This window comes from Falco biarmicus, chromosome Z (genome assembly GCF_023638135.1).
Source record: "Falco biarmicus isolate bFalBia1 chromosome Z, bFalBia1.pri, whole genome shotgun sequence".
NCBI classification, from domain to species: Eukaryota; Metazoa; Chordata; class Aves; order Falconiformes; family Falconidae; genus Falco; species Falco biarmicus.
The window spans coordinates 20710089-20731881 of record NC_079311.1 but is presented as its reverse complement, the minus strand read 5'-3'; the positions used below and the strand labels follow the sequence as shown (position 1 = coordinate 20731881).

The 21793-nt window shown below is 40.8% G+C and overlaps 2 protein-coding genes across 5 annotated transcripts in view; one reads left to right on the top strand and one right to left on the bottom strand.

Annotated features, from left to right (window-relative positions):
- The first annotated feature begins 905 nt into the window (after window positions 1-905).
- Window positions 906-14606, top strand: LOX (lysyl oxidase). 2 transcript variants are annotated; one of them, XM_056325368.1, is made up of 7 exons: window positions 912-2035; window positions 2522-2630; window positions 3879-4016; window positions 6293-6449; window positions 8897-8992; window positions 9173-9288; window positions 10843-14606. In XM_056325368.1, exons 1-7 carry the CDS (start codon window positions 1279-1281, stop codon window positions 10847-10849), a joined length of 1380 nt encoding a protein of 459 aa, XP_056181343.1. In that variant the 5' UTR covers window positions 912-1278; the 3' UTR covers window positions 10850-14606. The 2 variants fall into 2 exon arrangements, with proteins under 2 accessions (XP_056181344.1, XP_056181343.1); XM_056325369.1 differs by lacking the exon at window positions 10843-14606 and having other exon boundaries at window positions 906-2035; window positions 9173-9292.
- A 4193-nt stretch (window positions 14607-18799) lies between these two features.
- The window catches only part of SRFBP1 (serum response factor binding protein 1), an 83142-nt gene continuing 80148 nt past the window's right edge, over window positions 18800-21793 (bottom strand). For all 3 annotated transcript variants that reach the window (XM_056325075.1, XM_056325076.1, XM_056325074.1), the window contains 3 exons: window positions 20773-21514; window positions 20319-20356; window positions 18800-19581 (listed from right to left, as the gene is read on the bottom strand). In XM_056325075.1, coding sequence (XP_056181050.1) covers window positions 19394-19581; window positions 20319-20356; window positions 20773-21514 — 968 coding nt within the window. In that variant the 3' untranslated portion in view covers window positions 18800-19393. The remainder of the gene's footprint in view (window positions 19582-20318; window positions 20357-20772; window positions 21515-21793) is intronic.

Sequence of the window (21793 nt, the reverse complement as noted above, 5' to 3'; positions counted from 1 at the left end):
AATACACCCAAAAGGAGTTTTGGCTGAAATCCACGGACCTTAATTCATTTGCCTTGCTGGGTGATTGAACTTATCAGAACACAGTGTTGATGAACTTGTGTAAAAGCAGGAAGGAAGGGAAATGCTTTCGGGCCACAGCCTGCTCCTCTTTGCCAGCATGGTTTTGGGGAGACGTTGCCCGAGCCAGGTTTGTTTTTTCTGGTGACGGGGCTAAGCCTCTCCCATGTGAAATTTCACTTTTCAATGAAAACTTACTCCGGGAGGAGCAAAGCCAGTGTAATTCTCGTGTGACTCATGCGCAGAAAACGCAAAAGTCAATAGTCAAGAGTTTATTTGATGGAGGTTTTCTCCTAATTAAGAGGTCATTAAGGGGATCCGACTGTTACTCAGCGCTGAGACGAAGGTCCCCAGCAGCTGCTCCAGCCCCGGAGATGTGCTGCCAGCACATTTTTCCAGAAACATGTTTCCTCTCTCGCTAGCGGCCCCTTCCCCCTCCCCGCCACCCCGTTTCTAGTCGCTCCAGCGCTGATGAGCTAATAGCATTTTTCCTTTGCATACTTTGGCGCTGCCCCACGGCATACTCTGGCAGCCTACGTGTGTCTGAGCGCGCCCGCCCGCCGCAGGCTCGCCGGGCGCGGGGGGAGGATGGATGGGGAGGATGGGGAGGATGGATGGGGAGGATGGGGAGGATGGATGGGGAGGATGGGGAGCCCCCGCCGCCGCGCCGGCCCTCGCCGCCCCGGCCCCCCCCGGTCCCCCCCGCGCGGGCGGGCGGGGGGCGGCCGGGGGGGAACTGTCAGGGCCGCACGTTTCCAGCCGCATTACGTGAACAAATGGCGGGGGCGCAGCCAGCCCAGCCAGCGGGGCTTGTGTAACTTTGCGAGCGTGCCAGCAAGTTTAAAGTCCCTGGTTTCTCCTCCTCCTCCTCCTCCTTCCCTCGCTCCAGACACCAGCGCGGGCCGGAGAACGATGAGAGGCTGATTGTTTGCTCCGGCGCCCATTCGCATCCCCTCGCCTATAAATATCGGCGAGAAGAAAAGCTGCTCCCGCCGCCTCCCCTGGGCCGGGTTTCCTTCGCGACGGCCCGACCTGCCCGATGGCACCGCCCGGGTCCCGCCGCGCCTGAGACCCCGCTGCCCGCCTAACCCCTCCAGAGGCGCAGCCCCCGGCCGCCCCGCACCCCCGCCCCGTCCGGGCAGGAAGGCGCCCCTCGCTGTCCGCTTGCCCCCCGCACTCTCGCCCGTTTCTCTACCCCGCCGCACCCCCACAGAGGAGAAGATGCAATTCGCGCCGCCGGGGCTCCTGCTCGCCCAGCTGCACGCGTGCATCTACTGGAGCTGCCTGTGGCCCGCCGGCTGCCAGCAGCCGCCGCCGCGCCGGGACCCCCCGCCGCCCCCCGCCGCCTGGAGGCAGCGGATCCAGTGGGAGAACAACGGGCAGGTGTACAGCCTGCTCAGCCTCGGCTCCCAGTACCAGCCGCCCCGGCGCAGGCAGGCGGCGGAGGCGGCGGGCAGCCCCATCCTGCTGCTGCGGAACAACGGCTCGCTGCCGCGGAGAGCCGCCGCCCGCCCCGCCGCCACCGCCACCGCCACCGCCGCCGCCGCCGCCGCCGCGCAGCCCCCGGCCGCCAACGGCAACCGCGGGGACCCCGGCGCACGGCACTGGTTCCAGGCCGGCTACCAGGTTCCCTCCGGGGGTCGCGCCGCCGCCGGGCAGCGGAGCCAGGGGGCCGCCACCCCCGCGGCGGCCGGGGCGGCCAGGAGCACCTCCCCGGGGGCGTCGCGACCCAGCGACCCCAGCGCCCCCGCCGTCGGCACCGGCACCGACACCAACCGGAGCAGCACCGGGGCTGGCGCCCCGCCGCCTCTCAGCAGCTTCAGACCCAGGCGGGAAGATGTCATGGTGGGGGACGACCCGTACAACCCCTATAAGTACACGGACGATAACCCCTATTACAACTACTACGACACGTACGAGAGGCCCCGCCAGGGCAGCAGGTACAGACCCGGCTACGGCACCGGCTACTTCCAGTACGGTAAGAGCCCTCCTGCTTCCCTTCCCCTTCCCCTTTCCCTTTCCCTTTCCTTTTCCCCTTCCCCGTCCCCGTCCCCCCCGCCGCCCCCGCCGCGCCGCCCCGCTCCCCCCCGGCGCCCGTCGGTGCCATCGCGGAGCGTCCCCAGGGGACGCGGTGCGGGGGTCGGTGCGGGGGTCGGTGCCCTGACCGCCCCTCGCTCGGGGAAAAACCCTCCCGGCAGGCGGCTGGGGCCCAGCGGCCACTGCCGTGGCTGGGGGGGGCGGGGGGGGCGGCGCGGGGGGGGGCAGCCCACCGCGGGGGTCCGGCCGTCGCGCTTGCGATGCGGCCTTTGAGAAACGCCGAAGGAGCAAGGGGGAGAGCGAGCGTTGTGGTGGGCAGGGGTCCGCAGCGGAACGGCGGCGCCTCACGACTGGGACGGCGGCCAAGTATTTGCAGACGTGTCCTGGGTTGATCTTGCTGTTCTGTGGTTGGTTTGATGAACTGCAGGTCTCCCTGACTTAGTCCCGGATCCCTATTACATCCAGGCGTCCACTTACGTCCAGAGGATGTCCATGTATAACTTGAGATGCGCTGCCGAGGAGAACTGCCTGGCAAGGTAGGCACCACCGCGCGTCACGGCTCGCTGCGGGCTCCTGTGCCCCTGCGCCCACCACGGAGTACCTGAGGCTCGATGGTCCGAGCAAACCTAGCCCTGCTTGTAACCTTCTTTGAAGCCCGTGGCAGATGGTGGAGTTTGAACATAAGAATACGATACCGCCATATTAGAGAGACAAACTACAGATGCTTCGAAGAACCTACATTTTGTGAAAAGTTATATTGCACGTTTCTATTATCAGGCTCAGTCCAACATATCATAATTTTGCAAAATGGAGGCACCTAAAAAAACCTGCTTGAATGTGGTGATTTTCACCTTCATCCCCCAACCAAAAAAGATCATACCCTACTCCATTTAAAAAAGAAAAAAGACCAACCCTACTCTTAATCAGCAAAAGTTACTACTAAAATTATAACTTGCTAATTGTTTCTGGGCCTATGCCTTGTAATACCTCCTAAGAATAAAATCTCCCTGAAAAGTGTTTCAAAGTCTTTTAACGTGTTGAGATAAGAGCTTTGCCATGAAGTTAGGTCCTGTCCAGCTGGCAAAGAGGGATTTTTCCTGTTTTGTTTGGAAAGAAATTAACGGGGCTGTTTTGAACCATTTTGTTTGATACCTTATCGTGCAAAACAGATTTTATTTATTTACCAGCATCATTAATTGATGTCAGACTGTTTCCAGGGTTTTAGACTCTTTCTTCACTTGCTGGAAAAAGAAAACGAGGCATAGGAAGTAGTACTTTTTATGCTAACTTTACAGTGAAGACTAATGGAAATGTTCTTGCTGGCTATCTTGCTGGCTTAAAGGACTAGATAATAGATGTGTCAAATAGGAAAATACAGCCTGAGGCACATATATATTCATTTTTTTCTACAACAGAAACATCTGTTGTGTGATCTTACATACACAGTGAGTTATTTTGTTAACAGCAACCGATGAAATTGTATTTTTGGTACCAGAGTAATTTTACAGATAAGCAGTGATCTGCTTCCAAGACGGAGGCACAGAGTCAAGGTTTTGAACTCCCTTTTTTTTTGCTAGAAGCCGATCTGAATCTTACTCAGGTCGTGGTCTGACACCAGGCACTTCTGAGCATACCACGTGGAATTCTTGTGTGTCTCCAATGCATGAGCTTTAAGATGGCTGAAAAAAAAATTGTGCTACTAGTTACTTCTGAGACAAACTGAAGTGTTTATTAAACTGTTTCTTGCATGTACTTACGGCTTCCGTTTTTTTGCATTTTTACAGTTCAGCTTATCGAGCAGATGTTAGAGACTATGACAATCGGGTGCTCCTGAGATTCCCCCAACGAGTGAAAAATCAAGGCACATCAGATTTTCTGCCCAGCAGACCCCGTTATTCATGGGAGTGGCACAGCTGTCACCAGTGAGTGAAGTGCTCAGTATGGTACCTTCTAATTATCTTTTTACTAACAAATTTCACTTACAGGGTGACATTTTCTAAAACTGCAGTGAAGCAGGGGGAAGCCATGGGGAAACTTCAGCCTTTTACTGTCTGATCAATTTTAGGGCAGTGGTAATTACTCTTTATATAGCCACAGGAAACCAAAATGGTTATGAAGCTTATCTAGAAATATGAAACTCTCACAAGTAGGAATTCATTACAGAGACAAGTCTCGACAGTAGCACCTTCTCCCTTTACATATATTTTACATGGATTATAGTCCAGTTACATGTAAGTGGAACCCATAATTAAAAGTCCCAATTATGTTAAAATAACTGTGGAAACGCCAAAATGCACATCTACTAACATGTTCCCTATAACACATTATTGTAAACACTGACCCATACTTATTGACCTGGATTTCATGGGTTAGTTCCTGACAAAGAATGGTCTGGTCAATCCAGAAAATAGAAGATACTGAGTTGATTGATCCCATTATTAATGTCCTTTATCATATCATGATACTTCCTTATGGCAGTATTACTTTAGAAACAGCAAAATTGCTGGAAACATGGCAAGGCAAATGTAGTAGAACATTTTCAACATTTTGGGAGCAGGTAACGCTGCAAACTTGTACCTTTTCAGAAAATTCACATACAACAGTTTGCCGATTTGTTCCGATTTTTGCTATTTCATAGAAGGACCAATTGTAAACTTCTGGAAAGCTTACCTTACTTCCACCTTATTTAAAATACAATCCTGCGGTTATGGGTACATAAATAATAACCTAGTATTACTTCATTAAAAAAGTAGTATGTAATGTGGGCTTGATCTAAAGGCCCCTGGTATCAATGGAGTATTTCTGTCTAGCTTCAGAGGCTTTAAGCTTTTAATGAAAAATCAGTATCAGAACAAATTATTTCAAAAAGAGACTGATATTACTAGTTTATAAATCTTGTAAGGATCAAAAAAGCTGAAACTAAATCAAAGCGAAGAAAAAAAAGCCTCTATAAATGCCTTAGTTAATACCCACCCCTGAAAAAAATCACTTCCAACAACAAAAACCCCCCAATCCTGGAGCTTACAAAGTTGATAAATGGATGAAATGGATAGAGAGCAATTGAAATGTCCCATTTGCAGAAAAGCTGTTTCTTACTCTGCCATCATAGCCCAGATATTGCTATCCAGATGCAAAGTGTCTCTGATGTTGATTCATTTCTTGGACAGAAAATACATTGCCTACAAAAAATGCATTTCTCGTGATCATTTCCATGACAGTGATACAAGCCTATTTGGAAATGAACTACAACTGCCAATTAGTTTGGCTAGCCATCAGAATTCAGTGTTAGTCATCATCATTTGTAGACCAGTTTTAGTGTTCCTGACATGCATGCTTGTGAGGCTTGTGCGCTTCTCTTCATTTTAACAATAGATTTGAATTCTGTTTAATTATATCTTTTTCATATACCTCATGAGCTGAAAACATTTGTAAGTAATGACAGCCAAACGCTGCGCAGAGTGCCGGTTGATAGTACAAGTTTAGTTTTCCATGTGTTTGGAAAAAGTGAAATTACAAGGATAATAGGTGTTCAAGTCCGACTAGAACCCACTGTGCGTGACAGCAAGAAAAATAACCCACTGTGCCCAGATCCGAAGCACACACACTTTTGAAATGGAGACTACATTAAGTATAGACTAAAAAAATTGTTGGCATCGGAGGAGATCTCCACTGCTATTACACATAAGCTGATTTATTTATGCAGATTTTATTGTCACTAGCATTATAAATGTGTTACACTGATTGAGGGCCATCAAAACGTGAAAGTAAATCGTTGGGTTTTTTCTAGCAAATAGCAAACTCCCCTGGAATTTATAGTATGTAAGGTAAGAATTCCTAGCAAAACTCTGGCTAAAGGCAGTTATAAGATGTACAATGCAAACTTGAACTACTTAATGCTTGCTATTGTTATTGGAGAAGAGCGGAAACAGGAAATTTTGGAAAAACAGTGCTGCTATGGAGTCTTTCCCTTAAATTAAAATGTATTATTTATAGAAGATGGCATTTCCATAGTAATTGAAAATTAGAATGCTGAAAAAAACCCTTAACTGAATAGGCAGCAATAGTAAAGTATACTAACACTGAAGTTCTATGTAATAAATAAAATTTGGTCAGATCTAACAGAAGGTAGATCAAATATGTTAGAACTGTTATTGACAAGACCTGATCCATCTTTAATCATGTACCTATGGTTTTACAGACATTATCACAGCATGGATGAATTCAGCCACTATGACTTGTTGGATGCAAGCTCACATAGAAAGGTTGCTGAAGGACACAAAGCAAGTTTCTGTCTCGAAGATACCTCCTGTGATTATGGATATTACAGACGGTATGCATGTACCGCGCATACACAGGTAAGACTTCGTTTGGAGACAACCAGTTTCTTTCCCCCCTTCTAATTTATCTTTGGGTGCTTTGGGTATTTTGGGTATTTTTCTACCAATCAACTGATGCCCTAACTAGCTCTGAAGTTCTCCATCATAGAGGCCAGGATAGCCACTTGGAGACTTACAGTTTACCCAGATGCTGCTAAACGTGGGTGTCTCATTAAAATGCAGGGACACTCATTAGCTAGCATCACTGGTAACCGAACTATATTAAAACACACCACAAGTTCTTGTGCTTATAGGACTAGTCAAGAACTCAAGACAGAGTCAGTAAAGAAGTGGTTTCCAGTGTTCATTCCCCACAGACTGCTCAGTGATGTCCTTGGCTAGTCCCAGAGTTTGTAGCCAGTATTTTCTCCCTTACAGAGCATGAGGCTGTGAGGTGCTGAATTCCCTAATACCTATAGCTACCGGCTGGCAGTCCAACACAGAAAACTTAAGAGCATAGTTTTATGTGTGTATAGAAGGCTGTTAAAGAGAATGGCAGCTACGTGAACATAATGATGCGTCATATACAAATGTAAAACAAGGTCTTAGGGCTTATTAAGGGAATAGATAAAAAATGAAATGTACCATTATGATATCACACAAATTCATGGTAGACTCCTACTTTGAATATTGCATGGAGCTGTGGTCACCACTTCTCAAAACTGCTACAGAAAACCTTAAAAAAATCAAACCAACTAACCCCAGGAAAACAAGGATGATCAGTAGTGTAGTATGGCTACCACACTTAAAAGATTTCATAGACTATTCCCATTGACAATGGAAATGCCCATAGACACTTTTGGAAAACCAGAAATAATAGGAAATCTTGAGTAGTCCTGGATGGAAAGATGAAATTGTTGATATCGACTGTTCCTCCCAATAAAAGAATTTAAGGACATCCAAAAGAACTGCCAGATAACAGCTTTAAAACACAGGGGTGCTGTTTTGACACATGAATAAAATATTAAATTCCTTGCTGTAGGATGCTGGAGAGATCATAAATATCTACATGGGTTCAAAAACAATGTAGCCAAAGTAATGGAGACCATTAAACAGAAAAATCTGATGGTACGCCATGTCTTAAATGCAGTTAAATTCAATGCCTAGTGGAAGGAATTTGCCTGGGTAAAGGACATTACACATCCCATTTTTTACGTTCTTTTCTCCTCAAGCATCTGCTGCTGACCACTGTCAGAGACATGATACTGAGGCTTGATGGATCTGTGGTTTAACTCGGTGTGGCCATACTTATACATAAACTTGTATCCCTTATTCTGCAGTTTTTAATCTAGAAGGTAGTTATTTTATCACAGAGAAATGGCAGCTATGCTTTACTGGCTGACGTGTCCACATTTGAATTTTAAATGTAATGAATGATCTGCAATAAAGAAAGGCTTTGAAGAGGTTTTATAAATATCTTTTCTCCTTCTGTAAACAATGACATCTAGCTAAGCAACATACATATTTTACAGCTGCAGTATTTGTGTCACTAGAATCATGGCTGTGTCAGCGTTTCCACTGGAAGCCCATATTTCAGGGGTTTGTAACGGGGCTGTAAAACTTTCCTCCAGCCTCAGACTTGGCACATACGTGCGAGAGTCTGAGCTGATCACCAGCTGGGTCAAGAGGGAATTCCTGCAACACTTGGGTTTTGTGCACTGTGTGTCGCCAGAGCAGATCAGCTTTGCCTAGAGCAATCTATGTTGGCCACAGTTAATGACACCAGATTTGAACCACTGATACACTCATACATGGAGATTTTTACTAATGTTCCTAACAGCAAAGTTTTCAGAAAAGATTCATTTGGAAGAAAGGCTACATTTTCAGTTCTCTCAGATTCTTGTGTCACTATTTGCCTGAAGAGACGACACTTCCATGCAAAACTCAATGTGAAAATGGCCGTAAACTGCACTATTCAAAGATGGCACTGTGGCAGAGCACATCTATAGCAAAAAAGTTGCATTATTCCTAAGAGTAGAGACACGTTCCAACACAGTGATCAAGTTTGTACTCAAGGACCTTGGAAGCTATTTACTTGAGATTTACAGATATTTAGGTCCAGCCTTTGGTCGGTTTTGATTTTATTCTCATCTTTTGTAATGAACAGTGACTAATAGCATCAACAATATTTACATAAAAGGAGTACTGTAACAAGTACAGCTATCTCGCAGATGAACAACTATCAATAGTATAGGTGTTTCTTATGTAGCAGTAATACAGTGCTGTCTATAAAAGTAGTGTGTTAGACTTATGTGTTCTAGTTTAATATTCAAATAAAATGCCAAGAAAGAACAAGCCTCATTTACTGAGGTAATTTTCTTAGAAAAATATGACAGTTAAGTGAACTTCAGTCTGAGAGTCCCTAATGTCTAGAATGTTACTATTCCTAATGATTTTTTTACATCCATCTTAACTTCGTTTTTAAGGGACTGAGCCCTGGCTGCTACGACACTTACAATGCTGATATAGATTGCCAGTGGATTGATATTACAGATGTAAAACCTGGAAATTATATTCTGAAGGTAAGCGTATTGGGAGTGGGGCATTTTAGGGTTTGGGGTTTTTTTTGTTTGTTTTTTAAAGCAGCAAATTATATGCATATATTCTTTTGATTATACTTTTGATTATATTTGATTATATAACTTTTGAAAGTTATCAGTTTAAACTTGGAAGTAGACAACACTGTGCTTTCTCCCCTCAAGGTGAGTGTAAACCCCAGCTACTTGGTGCCTGAATCTGATTACTCCAACAATATAGTACGCTGTGATATACGCTATACAGGCCACCATGCATATGCCTCTGGCTGTACAATTTCACCGTAAGTACATTCCTTTGTTTTTGCAACTGTTTCATATTGACAGTACTGAGTTGACAAAGAGATTTGTAAGCTTGGAGATTTACTTTAGATTGAAAAAAGTAGCTCCCACCATTGTGATACCAGTTTCTTCAGTGTGTTGTGCTGTGGTTTCAGGACCTCGTGTGTTAATTCAAAATTCAGATGGTACTTTTCAAAAGTCTGTTTTGGCAGGAACGATGGGAACGATTGCTTTGCTCTTGGTAAATGCATAGCTTCCAAATCCTGGCCTCCGCTAACTAAACTATTTCCGTAAGGCTAGCCCTGATTTTTAAAAATTATTTAGTCCTGAAAAACAATTGTGAGATTTTCACTCTTGCAAGTGTGTCATCAGGATATATAGCACTTTCAAAATTGCTGCTACTGTCTGGGCTGCTCAGTAACTACCTCTGGCCCACACCTTCTTTGCATTTGCACTAAAACCTTTCTGTGCTCATTTATAGCATCCACACAAAACTGTTGAGCAGTTACATAGCTCTTAAGACGTTCTGCAAAATCCCACACATGTATGTTACTTTGCTGCTGCTGCTGACACAGTAGCCATCCTCCCTGTAAACAGTTCTTCCAGACACAGCCCATTTACAGTTTAGTTCTTTAAAAGTTTAATCAATGCCACAATTATGCGCCCCCCCCCCCCCCCCCGAAAGAGAATTTCATGTAATTAATGTTCTCATGGTAGATCTACTGGATCTACTGTAGCTTAGTATCTGTGAAACACACACACAAAAAGCAATCAAGTCTTCTGCAACACAGAGGTAAGCAGTTCTCGGGATAATATAGTAGTTGCTCATACAAAATACTTATCAAGGGGCTTCATTTAGATTGTATAAAAGTTTATGTGAAGTAAATTCCAGACCAGTAAATGGAAAGTAAAATAAATGACCAGTGTAGTGTGCTATAACAGCATCAGTGAAACAAACATATTGAATTAATGTGATTATTGCTTAATTAGCCTTTAAAATACAGATTCCTTACTTTGTATTAGGAAGACCAGTAGTTAAACGAGGCTAAAATGAGAAACGTTTTCCCGTGCCAATGTGGAGATCTGTATTTGCAATCACACTTTGGTCATAAATGTGACAAATCAAATGGCTTCAACAAAATCGCTTCAACAAAATCCTCTGTTCTTGTCATGTGCTGGTCAGACTTGCAGGAAACAGAGGAAAAAGAGCAGGCGTCCTGCAGGTCATGAGAGATTACTTTTGGTGGAGCTGTGACAGGAGCTTTTAAAGCATTTCTCTGTAACAGGATGGACTAATTGGTACTTCTAGCAACACTGTTTCTGTTAACTTCAGGTGGAAGGGAAATATAAATTTATGCTTCACGGCTTCAGCTTCTAGTCTCCCCACGGTACCTCTGTGAATGTTAACAAGTAAATATGTTCTTGCAGGGTGAGGAAACAAAATTTCTGTTCCATTTTGTTGACCTAGCCTTCAAGCTGGCAAAAGGCTATTTAGCAGATACTCTTTTTGTATGTGCTGTGTCATCTGCATAACATTGTTTCTCCTCTTTCCACAGATACTGAGAAAGATGCAAGATGATGGATGAGACCGTGCCAAATGTTTTGAACTGAAGTATCATTATATAAACTCCAATAGGATGTAAACACTATAGAAACAAAACTACAGAACATACACACATACACCCACACACCTTATGTGATTTTTGAAGCACTTCAGCTGCTTCTCAACCAAATCTGTAACTGGATTTTAAGCATTTAAAAATTGGTGTTACTTTTATTACTATTGAAATGTGTGGAACTGGTGATTCATGCACAGATACTTTGAAATTTTGAAAATCATAACTCATTCGTAAAACATGAGCATTTCTTAACTCCTGAAAATTTGGAGTTAAGGCGATAATAGACTTCAGTGGGAATATTACTGGTGAATGAGTTGAACATATTTTAAAAGGTAGCAAAAATTTATGTATAATGAATGCAATAATAAAATGCAATAGGAAGTACTAATGTCAGCTATCTCAGAAAATACCAGAATGAAAAACAGCTTAAGAGTAATGCTACAGTACCATTAAAATAAAACTTGCTAGGACATGTTGATACGAATGAGAAAAAAAGTATGTTCAGTTTTCAAGGAATATTAACATATAGCAGAGAAATACATATATATATATATATCAGTTATACCCCTGCAAGAAAAGTTATGTTTACATTTTTAATACCTTTAGAAGTTTTTCCATTTTCTTAAGTAAAAAACAGATGGGGTTTTGAAAGAAACCTTTTCATCTGTGGAAATGACTTAAGTAACTTAGCCACCTTTCTATGTTCAAGAGATTTTTCAAGGTGGGGCTTTTAAAAGACTTCTGCAAACTTAATGTGGATAAAAATAAACACCTGTTAAGAAGAGGGCTCTTAGCGGTGATGAAGAGTTCCTGATGTAGTCATCTGTGAAAAACATCCAACTTGAACAGGTTAACCATCAAAATAATAGAGGCGATAAACTCAGGTGGCACCACAAACAGAAGTAGGTTGGAATCTCTAGCAAAAGCCTACTACCTGCTTCCCCCTTAAGTACTGTATTTGACTTTAAAAATGAGTATCTCAGTACTCAAACAATGAATTTGAAAATATACTATATTTAGAGGGAGAAAAAAAGTCAATGTATTTAACATCCTACTTCAGGCTGTTCAGGAACAAAATACAACATTTTCAAAAGGGAAAAACTTCCAGCCCAAATTAAAGATTTTGCTGAACTGCTTAACTGGTGCTGGGTACACCACTCCTCCTCCTATCCCCAAATTATTTTGCTTTTGCAGTGCACCCTGCTGTAAGCTACAGTAGCTGTGATTTTGTTTTTAAACTGTGAAATAACATATCACAAGGGGATCTGGCGTTTTTTTTTCATAAGATTTCTGATCACGTAAAATAAAGGATCTACTTTTGAAACAAAGGGACCTAGAAATATTGATTGGCATTGGTTAAGTTTAATGAGCAGATCAAAACATCTAATGAGACACGGGAAAGTCAGTATCTTTAAAAAAATTGCAATATACTTGTGCTATTCGGTGTAGTCAAAAACGAAAAATCTGAGGAGTACGGAGAGGTTTGTGCAGCAAAACCCTATGGACTTAATTCGGAAGTTTTATGAATTGCCCTTTAAGGATCAGCTTTTTCTTTACTACATATATTTAAGCTTATTTCACAATTATAAAGTATTTCCACCTCGATCATAACTGGGTTACAAATTTGCACAACTAGTATGTATACTTAATCTAAGAACCAGCAACTCGGTGATGGTAATCACTCAACATTGGGAGTGTGTGCAGAACAAACCCCATCTATACCTGCAGGTCCCTTTTTGTTTGCTGAGAGATCCATTTTAGCCATCGGTCACCAGCATGGGCATCAAACAGAAGCAAAATTTGGAAACTAGATTTATTAGAAAGCCATTTATTACATATGCTTGCACAAATGAGGGTCTGTTTAAAGCTTAGGCTTCTGCAATCTCAGCCCAAAGAGTTTTTAAGATTAAAAGGTGTTAAGGGATGCAAGTGCATACACCTTTCTACAGCCTTAGGTCACAGTTGGGGTGAAAGTCCTGACAGCAGATTGGGCAATGGACACAAAAGCTACTGTAATGGAAGCTAGGCTGTGGGCACGGGCTGCTTCCTGGTTAGAGGTTGTGTGCTTGTACCTCATTGTGCCTGATGCTGAATGTGGGATAAGAGAGCACTAATTGGACACAGAGCAGCCACAGGAATTCAGTTTATCCCTCGGCTTACGAGGCAATAACCTGCTCACATGTCTATACCCAAACTACTTGCAGAACTCCACTGAAGTCAGCAAGGAACCAGAGGACCTTGAGTATCTCTGTAGGCAGAGCACGTTGTAATACTGGACTTAGTCCTTTCAGTGGGAATGGCCTGGTTCGGAAAGGTGTTGAACGCCATAACTTTGAATATTGGGGATATTGTAGCTACAAAACTGTAGCTTTTTTTTCCGTAGCAAAATATTGTATTTGTTTTGAAATGTGTGTTAAGCAACATGACAGTGATGTACAATAGCACAAAAATTGCCTATAATGACATGAACAGTCTATTTAGAAAACCAAGAGATTTTAGGATTAAAAAAAATGAAGGAATGTGACTTTAACTTCCCCTGTTTAACTATAGTAAATCACAACGCAGTAGAAGAGCTTATTATAGAATCTGTAGAAGTAGTTCTAAATAGGGGAGTGCCAACCAGTATTTTCAGTAACTTGGCTCTGCAGTTTTGACCCAGACACCTTAACTTGCCTTTTTCATACTGGAATATATTTGTGGAATTACATGCATTTTTGTTGAAAAACATTTATAAAAAGTTTTGATAAAACCATATTTCATACAGCAAATTATACTTTGGAATCCTTTTTCCCAGACATTGGGCTTATTCCCATCATCTTTGAAAGGCATCTTGCCATTGGTCTCAGTGGGAGCAAAATCAGATTTAAATTTTGTGAGAATTCTAGTACAAATTTGATGTCTTGCAGTCTTGAATTTCCTTTGAAAAGCCAAATCATGAAAATGTGTGTGAAGCAATTACCTCCCACATTTCAGATCTTTAGATAAAAATTGCACATAAGCAATGTATTGTCTGTCAGGCTCATTACAGGAGGGGTTTGTTATGTATTTTTTTTAATCCTGAAATACATCTGATATTTGCATATTTTTAGACAACAGTGTAACAAAAATGACAGATTGGTCACCAATGGAACCAACATATTGTGTAGATGTTTTGTGTTAGTAAAAGTCTACTCATTTTCTCTATGCTCCAAAGTTTACTGTGCAGTGTCGAATGAGTGCAAACACCAAATGTACTTTCCTATAATAATTCATGCATTGTTTGCAGTGTGCTCATTCAAAACCAGCAGGGTGAATTTCATAAATGAGACATTGAAAGGTGGTTTATCCTGTGTCTCACATTTATGCCGATACGGCATTTTCATTTTCTCCAAATCCTAAAAGGTGCTGAAAGATTTTAACTTGAATTAAAACCAAAGAGTATGTTATTGGGAGGTTTTTATTATGCAACTAAATGCTACAGATACAGTGAAATGCCACTTGTTTTTGCAACTTTTTAAAAAGTTTTCATTATTTCCTTCACTTTTCTTCCAAGATTCTTAATTTCAATAACTTTGCATCTTTATCTGAAGAGCTCTAATTTATAATATTCAGGCACTAGCTTTGTATTCTTCATTGCACTTTCATATTCTTGTGTTACATGCCCGTATTATGGTTGCAAGTTTATGTGAAAATGACTTGAATAAAATGTTTCAAGCGTTCTACTTGTTGAAGTATTATACTTAATGCATAGGCCAGATCCATCTCTCAATGAGAAAGATTCAATTAAAGCTGTTATATCTATATGAAAATGAGGAAGATTCTGTCATGCTGACATGGTCTCAGGAAAAGTATCACAGTAAGTTAGAAGCAAGAAAGAAAAAGTTGCAAGGCATGATAAATTGCCTCCTATACTACACAAAGGCTTAACACATGAAAGCATAACAGGATGAGGTATGGTTCATCTGGATACAACTTCTCGTTACCATATCATCTGTCTCTGTAGGCACACGAACTTAGAAACCACTTTTCTGCTCCAGAAACCTAACTTTCATGGAAAGAACATTTGTGCAGTCCATGGCAGAAAGTCAATGTACTCTAGAAAACTGACTAATGCATTTAACACTCAGTTACTCCAAAAACATTTTACCTTCCTCACATGTCTTGTTTACCCCAAGTACAAACAAAAGTCCTGCTGCCTCTTCAATCCATATGCTACATTGGTTAAAAAATGCTGAACTGTGAAGCAACTCTTGTCCCTTCACTGAGGGATTAATACAGAAGAGCATGGTTAAAAACTTTGGAATGTTCACTCTAGAAGAGGTTATCAAACACTTAAATTTATCAACTAATGGCACTCTCAGCTTTGAGTAAGTGGAGACAAATATGATGTAGTATCTTTTACAATTCATAAAATAGATGTAGAATTACTTCAGATATAAACAATGTTGTGACAACATTTCTGTAATTAATTTAAAAAAAATATTCCTATAGTGCTACATATTAAGAGCTAAGAGCTTCAAACTGAGAATTCCTGCAAGTACTATCCCTAAACCGCAGAACTGTGTGGATCAGAATCCATGCAAATACAAAAAATGCAGTAAAAAAGTGCATACAATTATTGCAGAAAGTATATTAAAACTTCCTGAAAATAAAGCATCTCTTAGTTTCCAAGTAACTTCTATCTGCTATTCTACAATTTCATTTTCACATTAGATCACTTGCCTAGTATTGCAAAATGATCTATTGCCAGTCTACAACTGGAAAACAGCTCAACACATTCAGTTAAGAAAGTGTGGCTATAACTGCATTTTCATTCAAGCCTTATTTCTCCTGATCTAATCAGTCCATAAAATCTGATGAGAGAAATATTTGTGCCTGTTTGGAAATCTTCAAACTGGTGCTATCAATAGTACACCTGTCATTCTTCTTCTAAAAAAAAAAGAATAATCACATTTAAACTAAAATTCTCTTAAAAGATACCGACAGTATGTACCTTGACTGAGAACATTTCTTCTATGGTATGGTACTCAACTAGAAGCATGGTTCTTATTTTTTAAATTTAATCATCACAGGACGAAGTAACTTTCCGTATCACTATAAAAATAAATTGGTAGTACTTTGTAAGAAGCCTCTGTCTAAACAGTATTACAGATACAAGTAAAGTTAAAATCATGTATATACTGAAAATGTTACATTGGTATAATGAGAAAATGTTCTGAACTTTATCAACAACCTCCAGGCAAGTTCATTAGGTTTATCAGTTCACTAAAAAATTGCCCAGTTACACACAAAAAATGCTCAAGTTTCAATCATCACTAGTTTGTATAATGCATGAAGGCTGTGATCCAGGTGAGTCACTAAGCACCAGCTAAAAGCAGTAGCAACCTATTAAAATATGAAGCAATGCCAGTAACCTAATCTCTCTTCTCTCATTCATGTTCCCCCTATGTTATCTTTTTCTTTAAAGTGGGAGCTCAGAAGTGTTTTGAAGACAAAAAAAAAGATGTTTTGATAAGTCAGGCTTCCTTCAGGAAGAATTCTATGGCCACAAATTACAGCTGTAAGAATGGAGTAAGCAGCTTGCTGAAATGCCAAGAAAAACCAATGCTCCTAGACCTCTAAGCACATGCAAAAAAGCACTTCAGAACATAAGCTCCTTAAAGAGCTCCCCCCCAAAAAAAAACCCCACCCTATTTGCAATCTTTAACTTTTTGGTCTTTAATGAGAATCAACTCTTAAAACAGGGTGCTCATCTGCTATAACAGGTCCATGAAGAACTGTAATATAAACTGATGACATCTACCAAAAGAAATTTTTCTTGCTGTTTACTGGAAACAGAGAAGTAACATACCAAACACCTGTTTGGTGTAGCATTCAGCTAGGATTTATTAACTTATTTATTTGAAATATTAAGGATTAGCGTTTGCATCTGGGAAACTTCCAAGTTTGTAAATAGCAGGTAAATGCATAGCTTTTTCTGCAAAATAGTATCCTTCCCTACAAAACCACAGCAAACGTAATTTCCACGTTTTATTTTGATGCTTCTGACCTTAGATGTTCTTCGATACAGTACAGTGAAAATAACAACAATGAAGAACACTGGGAAGTGGAGTGTTATTTTAATTTCTAATTCCTCTGAATGGCAATGCCATTCAGGAAGGTAATACCACATATACTGACACTTGTTTAGATGCAGAAAAGAAAGCCTAACTAAGTGAGGCAGACAAAATGGACCAACTGGAACATTTAGCCTTCAAGAACTTAACACAGGATGGGAGAATGGGCAGAAATAGCTGGGCTATAAATATTAGGATGCAGAGTCTGTAAGAGGGGGTGGGGGGCATACCAGCAACCGAGTTACACTACATAAAAAACCCTGAAGTTTTTCCTGCCATTTGACTCTAGTGTTATCCCAGGTGGAATACACTGAGGTTTTACACAGCACCTACATGTTTTAGACACGTCCAGTAACTCCCCTGTGGAGCTGCTGATGGTTAGGGAGTCATTGCTTGGCTTGGTCCCAAGTATAAACAATCACAAGGAGTAGATGAGGTAGGAAGAGATCTCTGGAGATCATTTAGTTCAAACCCACTGTCCAAGCAGGGTCACCTTGAGATGGTTACCCAGGACAGTGTCTAGCCAGGTTCTGAATACCTCCAAGGATGGAGACTCCACAGCCTTTCTGAGCACCTGTGCCAGTGCTCCATCACTCTCACAGTAAAAGTTTTTTCTTGTTTAAGCAGAATTTCTTGTATTTCAGTTTGTGCCTATTGCCTTTTGCCCTGCCACTCAACAGAACTGGGAAGAGTATGGCTAGATCTTTACACTCCTCCTGCCCAGCCCCCACCCCCCACTCCCCCTGCCCCGCCTCCCCCTCCCTGTATTTATACACATTGACAAGATCCACCTCCTCCCCGACCCTCTCTCCTTCTGAACAGTCCCAGCTCTCTCAGTCTCTACTCACATGCTTCAAGCTCTAATCATCTTGGTCACCCTTTGCTGGACTCACTCCAGTCTGTCCTTATCCCTCGTGTACTGGGACACCCAGAATTGGACCCAGCACTTCAGATGCGTCCTCACCAGTGCTCAGTGCAGTGCATGGATCACCTCCCTTGTCCTGCTAATAACACTCTTTCTAATGCACCCCCAAGGGGCTGCTGGCTTTCTTTGCTGAGACATAGAAAAGGACTGTTTTTCAGAAGAGTGAAATACGTAGGAATGACTTCTACATTGTTAAGGATTACAGATTCTACAAGTTTACATGGATTTATCTGCAGAAAAGAAATCCATCAACAATTACTGAACACAATAAGCTGCACATATCACAAGATGTCCCTGAGCTATAAAACTGGAAGCTCAATGAGTTGGAAGCTGGATGATATATCACTGTGCTAATTCTATCACTATGCTTAAACCATCCCTTCTTGAATATTGCTGAAGATATTAGGCTACATAGACTTTTGATTGGATGCAGGGCTATTCTTAGGCATTACAAAATGCTACATGAATTGCACAGTGTATTATCCTACACCTACTGCAGTCATTTACCAAGTTTCTGAATTAATTGGATTATGAAAGATACAAGATTCTGAAAGACAAATATATTTAAATAAACAACACTGCCAAAGATTAATTACAAGTTCGGAACCTGTTTCAGTGTAACAGTACAAAAAGCCCCTGAGGAAAAATACAATGAAGATTTAACCTCATCCCAAGCAAATGAACGCCCAAACTCAAAATGGCCCTTGAAAGTCATATGTTTCTTAGTGTACAATGACCTTTCAGTTTTTCAGCATTCTTTCAGGCAGTGCAAGACAGACTTGTTGGAGCACCCAGATATATCCACCTGAACAACATGAAAGACAGCCTTTCAGTTCTTGAAATGGGCAGTGCAATCACAGGACAGAGATCATAATTCAACAGTCAACTATTTTATTGCTCTCCAGAAATTTTCATATCATGCAGCATACTGATTGGCTCTTCCAGTTACCCTATACATTCATTATTTTGTGAAGTCTGTTCAGTTTTAGGAATCTCTTACTTTTGCTCGGCTGAGAGGTACTTGATAATATAGTCCTAGGATTATCACCTCAATATTTTGTATTTTCCCCTCTTTTGACATCAAAGTCCTCATATAGTTTAAAGAACATGTCTACAAAAAAAAAAAAAAAAAGCTCCAAAGAATCTGTACTATTCCCACAGGGCACAAATGATGTTCCTAAAAAAACATTCATTCATGCTGGAATGTATTTTGTAAATGGTGGCACTATGTAATGGGAGTTACAAAGCAACACCATATGACCATACATTAACACAGACAGCACACTGAATAAATGAAGCAATCTCAATTATTAATAGATGTTAAGTTCTAGCAGCTGCTATTTTATAGGTTGCAAAGGATAAGGGCAGTATGACAGAAGTGTTCAAACAGCAGTTGTTACTTTGTAAAAAAATACCACAGGATGCAAACCTGCAAGAATCCTTTTTTTTAATAAAATTCATACATAGTCTAGTCATCAAATTTAATCTTTTTCCCTTGGAATGCTGTAATTTGGGACATTTGTTCCCGGCGCCGCCTGCTTGCTTCCCATGACGGATGAAGAGGCTGCTCTGAACATGCTTTCTTATTGTCGCATTTAATACTGGTAGCTTTTGCAAATGGTTGCTTCTTGAGGTGTGGTTCCTTTTTAAGAAGAGCTGTGCAAGAAGTACAAAATATAATATTAACTACATCATGAACCTTCACAAAAATATGCTAAAACTACTTTGGAGATTGCAGATGTTTTCAAGAATTTCTTAATGAGCCACAGGGAGCACATTCGTCTGAATGTTCCCAGCAAGATTTCCTCACCTTGCAGTCCAATAAATTGTCACTTGGTAGACTGCAAATAGTAAGGTTTATTACTACTGACCACATCTAAAATTTGTGTAGACAAATACTCAGCACAGTCTCAGCTTTTTTCTTCATAATAAACCAATAAGATATTACACAATCTAACTCTGTATGCATGAAATGATATCCTTGATGTGATGAATTCCAAAATGGTACCATATATAATAAATGGAATAAAATATTGAAGGAGCCGTTAAAGGTATTAGTTATGAGATAAACTACTTGTGAAATATCATAAGCTGACACCTTTAACTGTGCACACATAACACTAACTGCTCAACATGAAGAAAGATGGAAAAGCACTTTCCTATGTTTCCCTACTTCAAATATTTATAATATTAAAAAACAGGAAATAGCAAACCATATCTGCAGATTAAAATGAAATCTCAACGATTTGACCATTTTAACAACAAATGTTGAAATATGTGCCACAAAACTGAAATGAAACAGAAAACTAGCCTATCATGACTAGACTGCAGAAGCAACAAAATCTCAAGAAGGTTTTTACTCTTATAACTTCATCAGATTAAGTAATACATACCTGTTCTTCCATTTTTTAGAGGCTGATCTTTAGAATTTCTAAAAAAAAAAAATAATTTAAGATTTATCAAGAAACTTGTAAGACAACAGACACCTGTGAGTAAAGAATAGTTATCATCAAAACACTTGTGCGAAGACTTTTCAAGCATAACGTGCAAAACCCTTATATATTGTTTCCTCTTTGTTAATCAAGAAATAAAAATATAAGTATTCAGTCATGATTTAATTTGGATGCAGGTCTATTTAGAACCCCTATGAATATGTCAGTGCTAATGCGAATATGAAAAATACGTGTCACGAAAGCCCAACAACACTGCAGAGCAGTTTATGTGAAAGTGTTCTAAGCTGTAATTAGCTGAAATTCTCCTTGTTTGGTAAGGGGTACTAAAAATCACAACAATTTCCATTACTGGGAAGGAGAGAGGGAATGGAGAACATAACAAGAAAAGGTTTACCTTCTTCTGTTTTGAGATTTCTGATCAGAGGTAGACAAAGAACTGCAAAACATTGATTCTAGCTTGCTTGGTTTTGCATGTGGCTTTCCTTTTTCCATGATTAAATCTTGTACTGTCCCAGGTGCTGTGTTCTTTCCTTTCTTCAGCATGTTTTTCTGAAGGCTATCCTTTTCTTTTGCTGAAGAAGGATCAGTAACTGCTGCTATCTTTTTCTTTCTTTTTACCTTGCCAATGAAGAAATCATCACTGCTGTCACTGTCAGAATCTGATGACTGGTTATAAAACCTTTCTTCAGTACTATCATCAAAGTACTCCTCTTCATTAGGATGTTCCTGGTCACTATCATCATTATTTTTTTCTTTTATGGCACTGAATTTGTTCATGCTCATATTTTCTTTCCTTTTTTGAAAGTTGAGCTTCTTTCCTGTTTTACTCTGACTGCCTGCTTGCATTTCTACTGCCTGAAATGAAGATTCTTCTGTAGCATATGCTGTCTTCATTTTCACATTTTTCTGCTCAGATTCACTCTCACAAAGTTCTTCACCCACACTGTCAGTTTCTATTTTCATACTAATTTTTGTTTTTTGTTCACATCCTTGCTGGTTTTGAGCTTGTTTAAGAGCTTGGTCATCCAAATTCCTGTTGAAATGTGCTGATTTAGGCTGTTCTTCTGACTTAGCCTTTTTTGAAGGAGTGGCTTTGTCTGGGTTCTTTCTTGCATCCTTAAAAGCTTTTACAGCAGCTATACAAGGAGCAGAAGAAAAACCTTTTGTTGCAGATACCCATGAGTTTACATAAGTTATTTTAATATAATAAAATATCTTTGCAAGTTAAATATGTTGTATTGAGTAAATGTACTTTGAACGTCCCTATCAATCATTTACTGAACACATGGGTCAAGAAATACCTTAAGAGTACAGCACCAACAAAAGTGAGGAAAAGAACTTGAAATTATTACTGATTGAATACACTATTAAACTTGGATTTAACTGTCAGCTTTTCTTTCAGCAAATAATCTGCA

Coding starts and splice junctions, on each gene's coding strand:
- LOX (XM_056325368.1), top strand. CDS start 1,279: ATGCAATTCGCGCCGCCGGGGCTCCTGCTCGCCCAGCTGCACGCGTGC. Junction 2,631..3,878: donor GAGGAGAACTGCCTGGCAAG/GTAGGCACCACC, acceptor GCATTTTTACAG/TTCAGCTTATCGAGCAGATG. Junction 8,993..9,172: donor CTGGAAATTATATTCTGAAG/GTAAGCGTATTG, acceptor TCTCCCCTCAAG/GTGAGTGTAAACCCCAGCTA.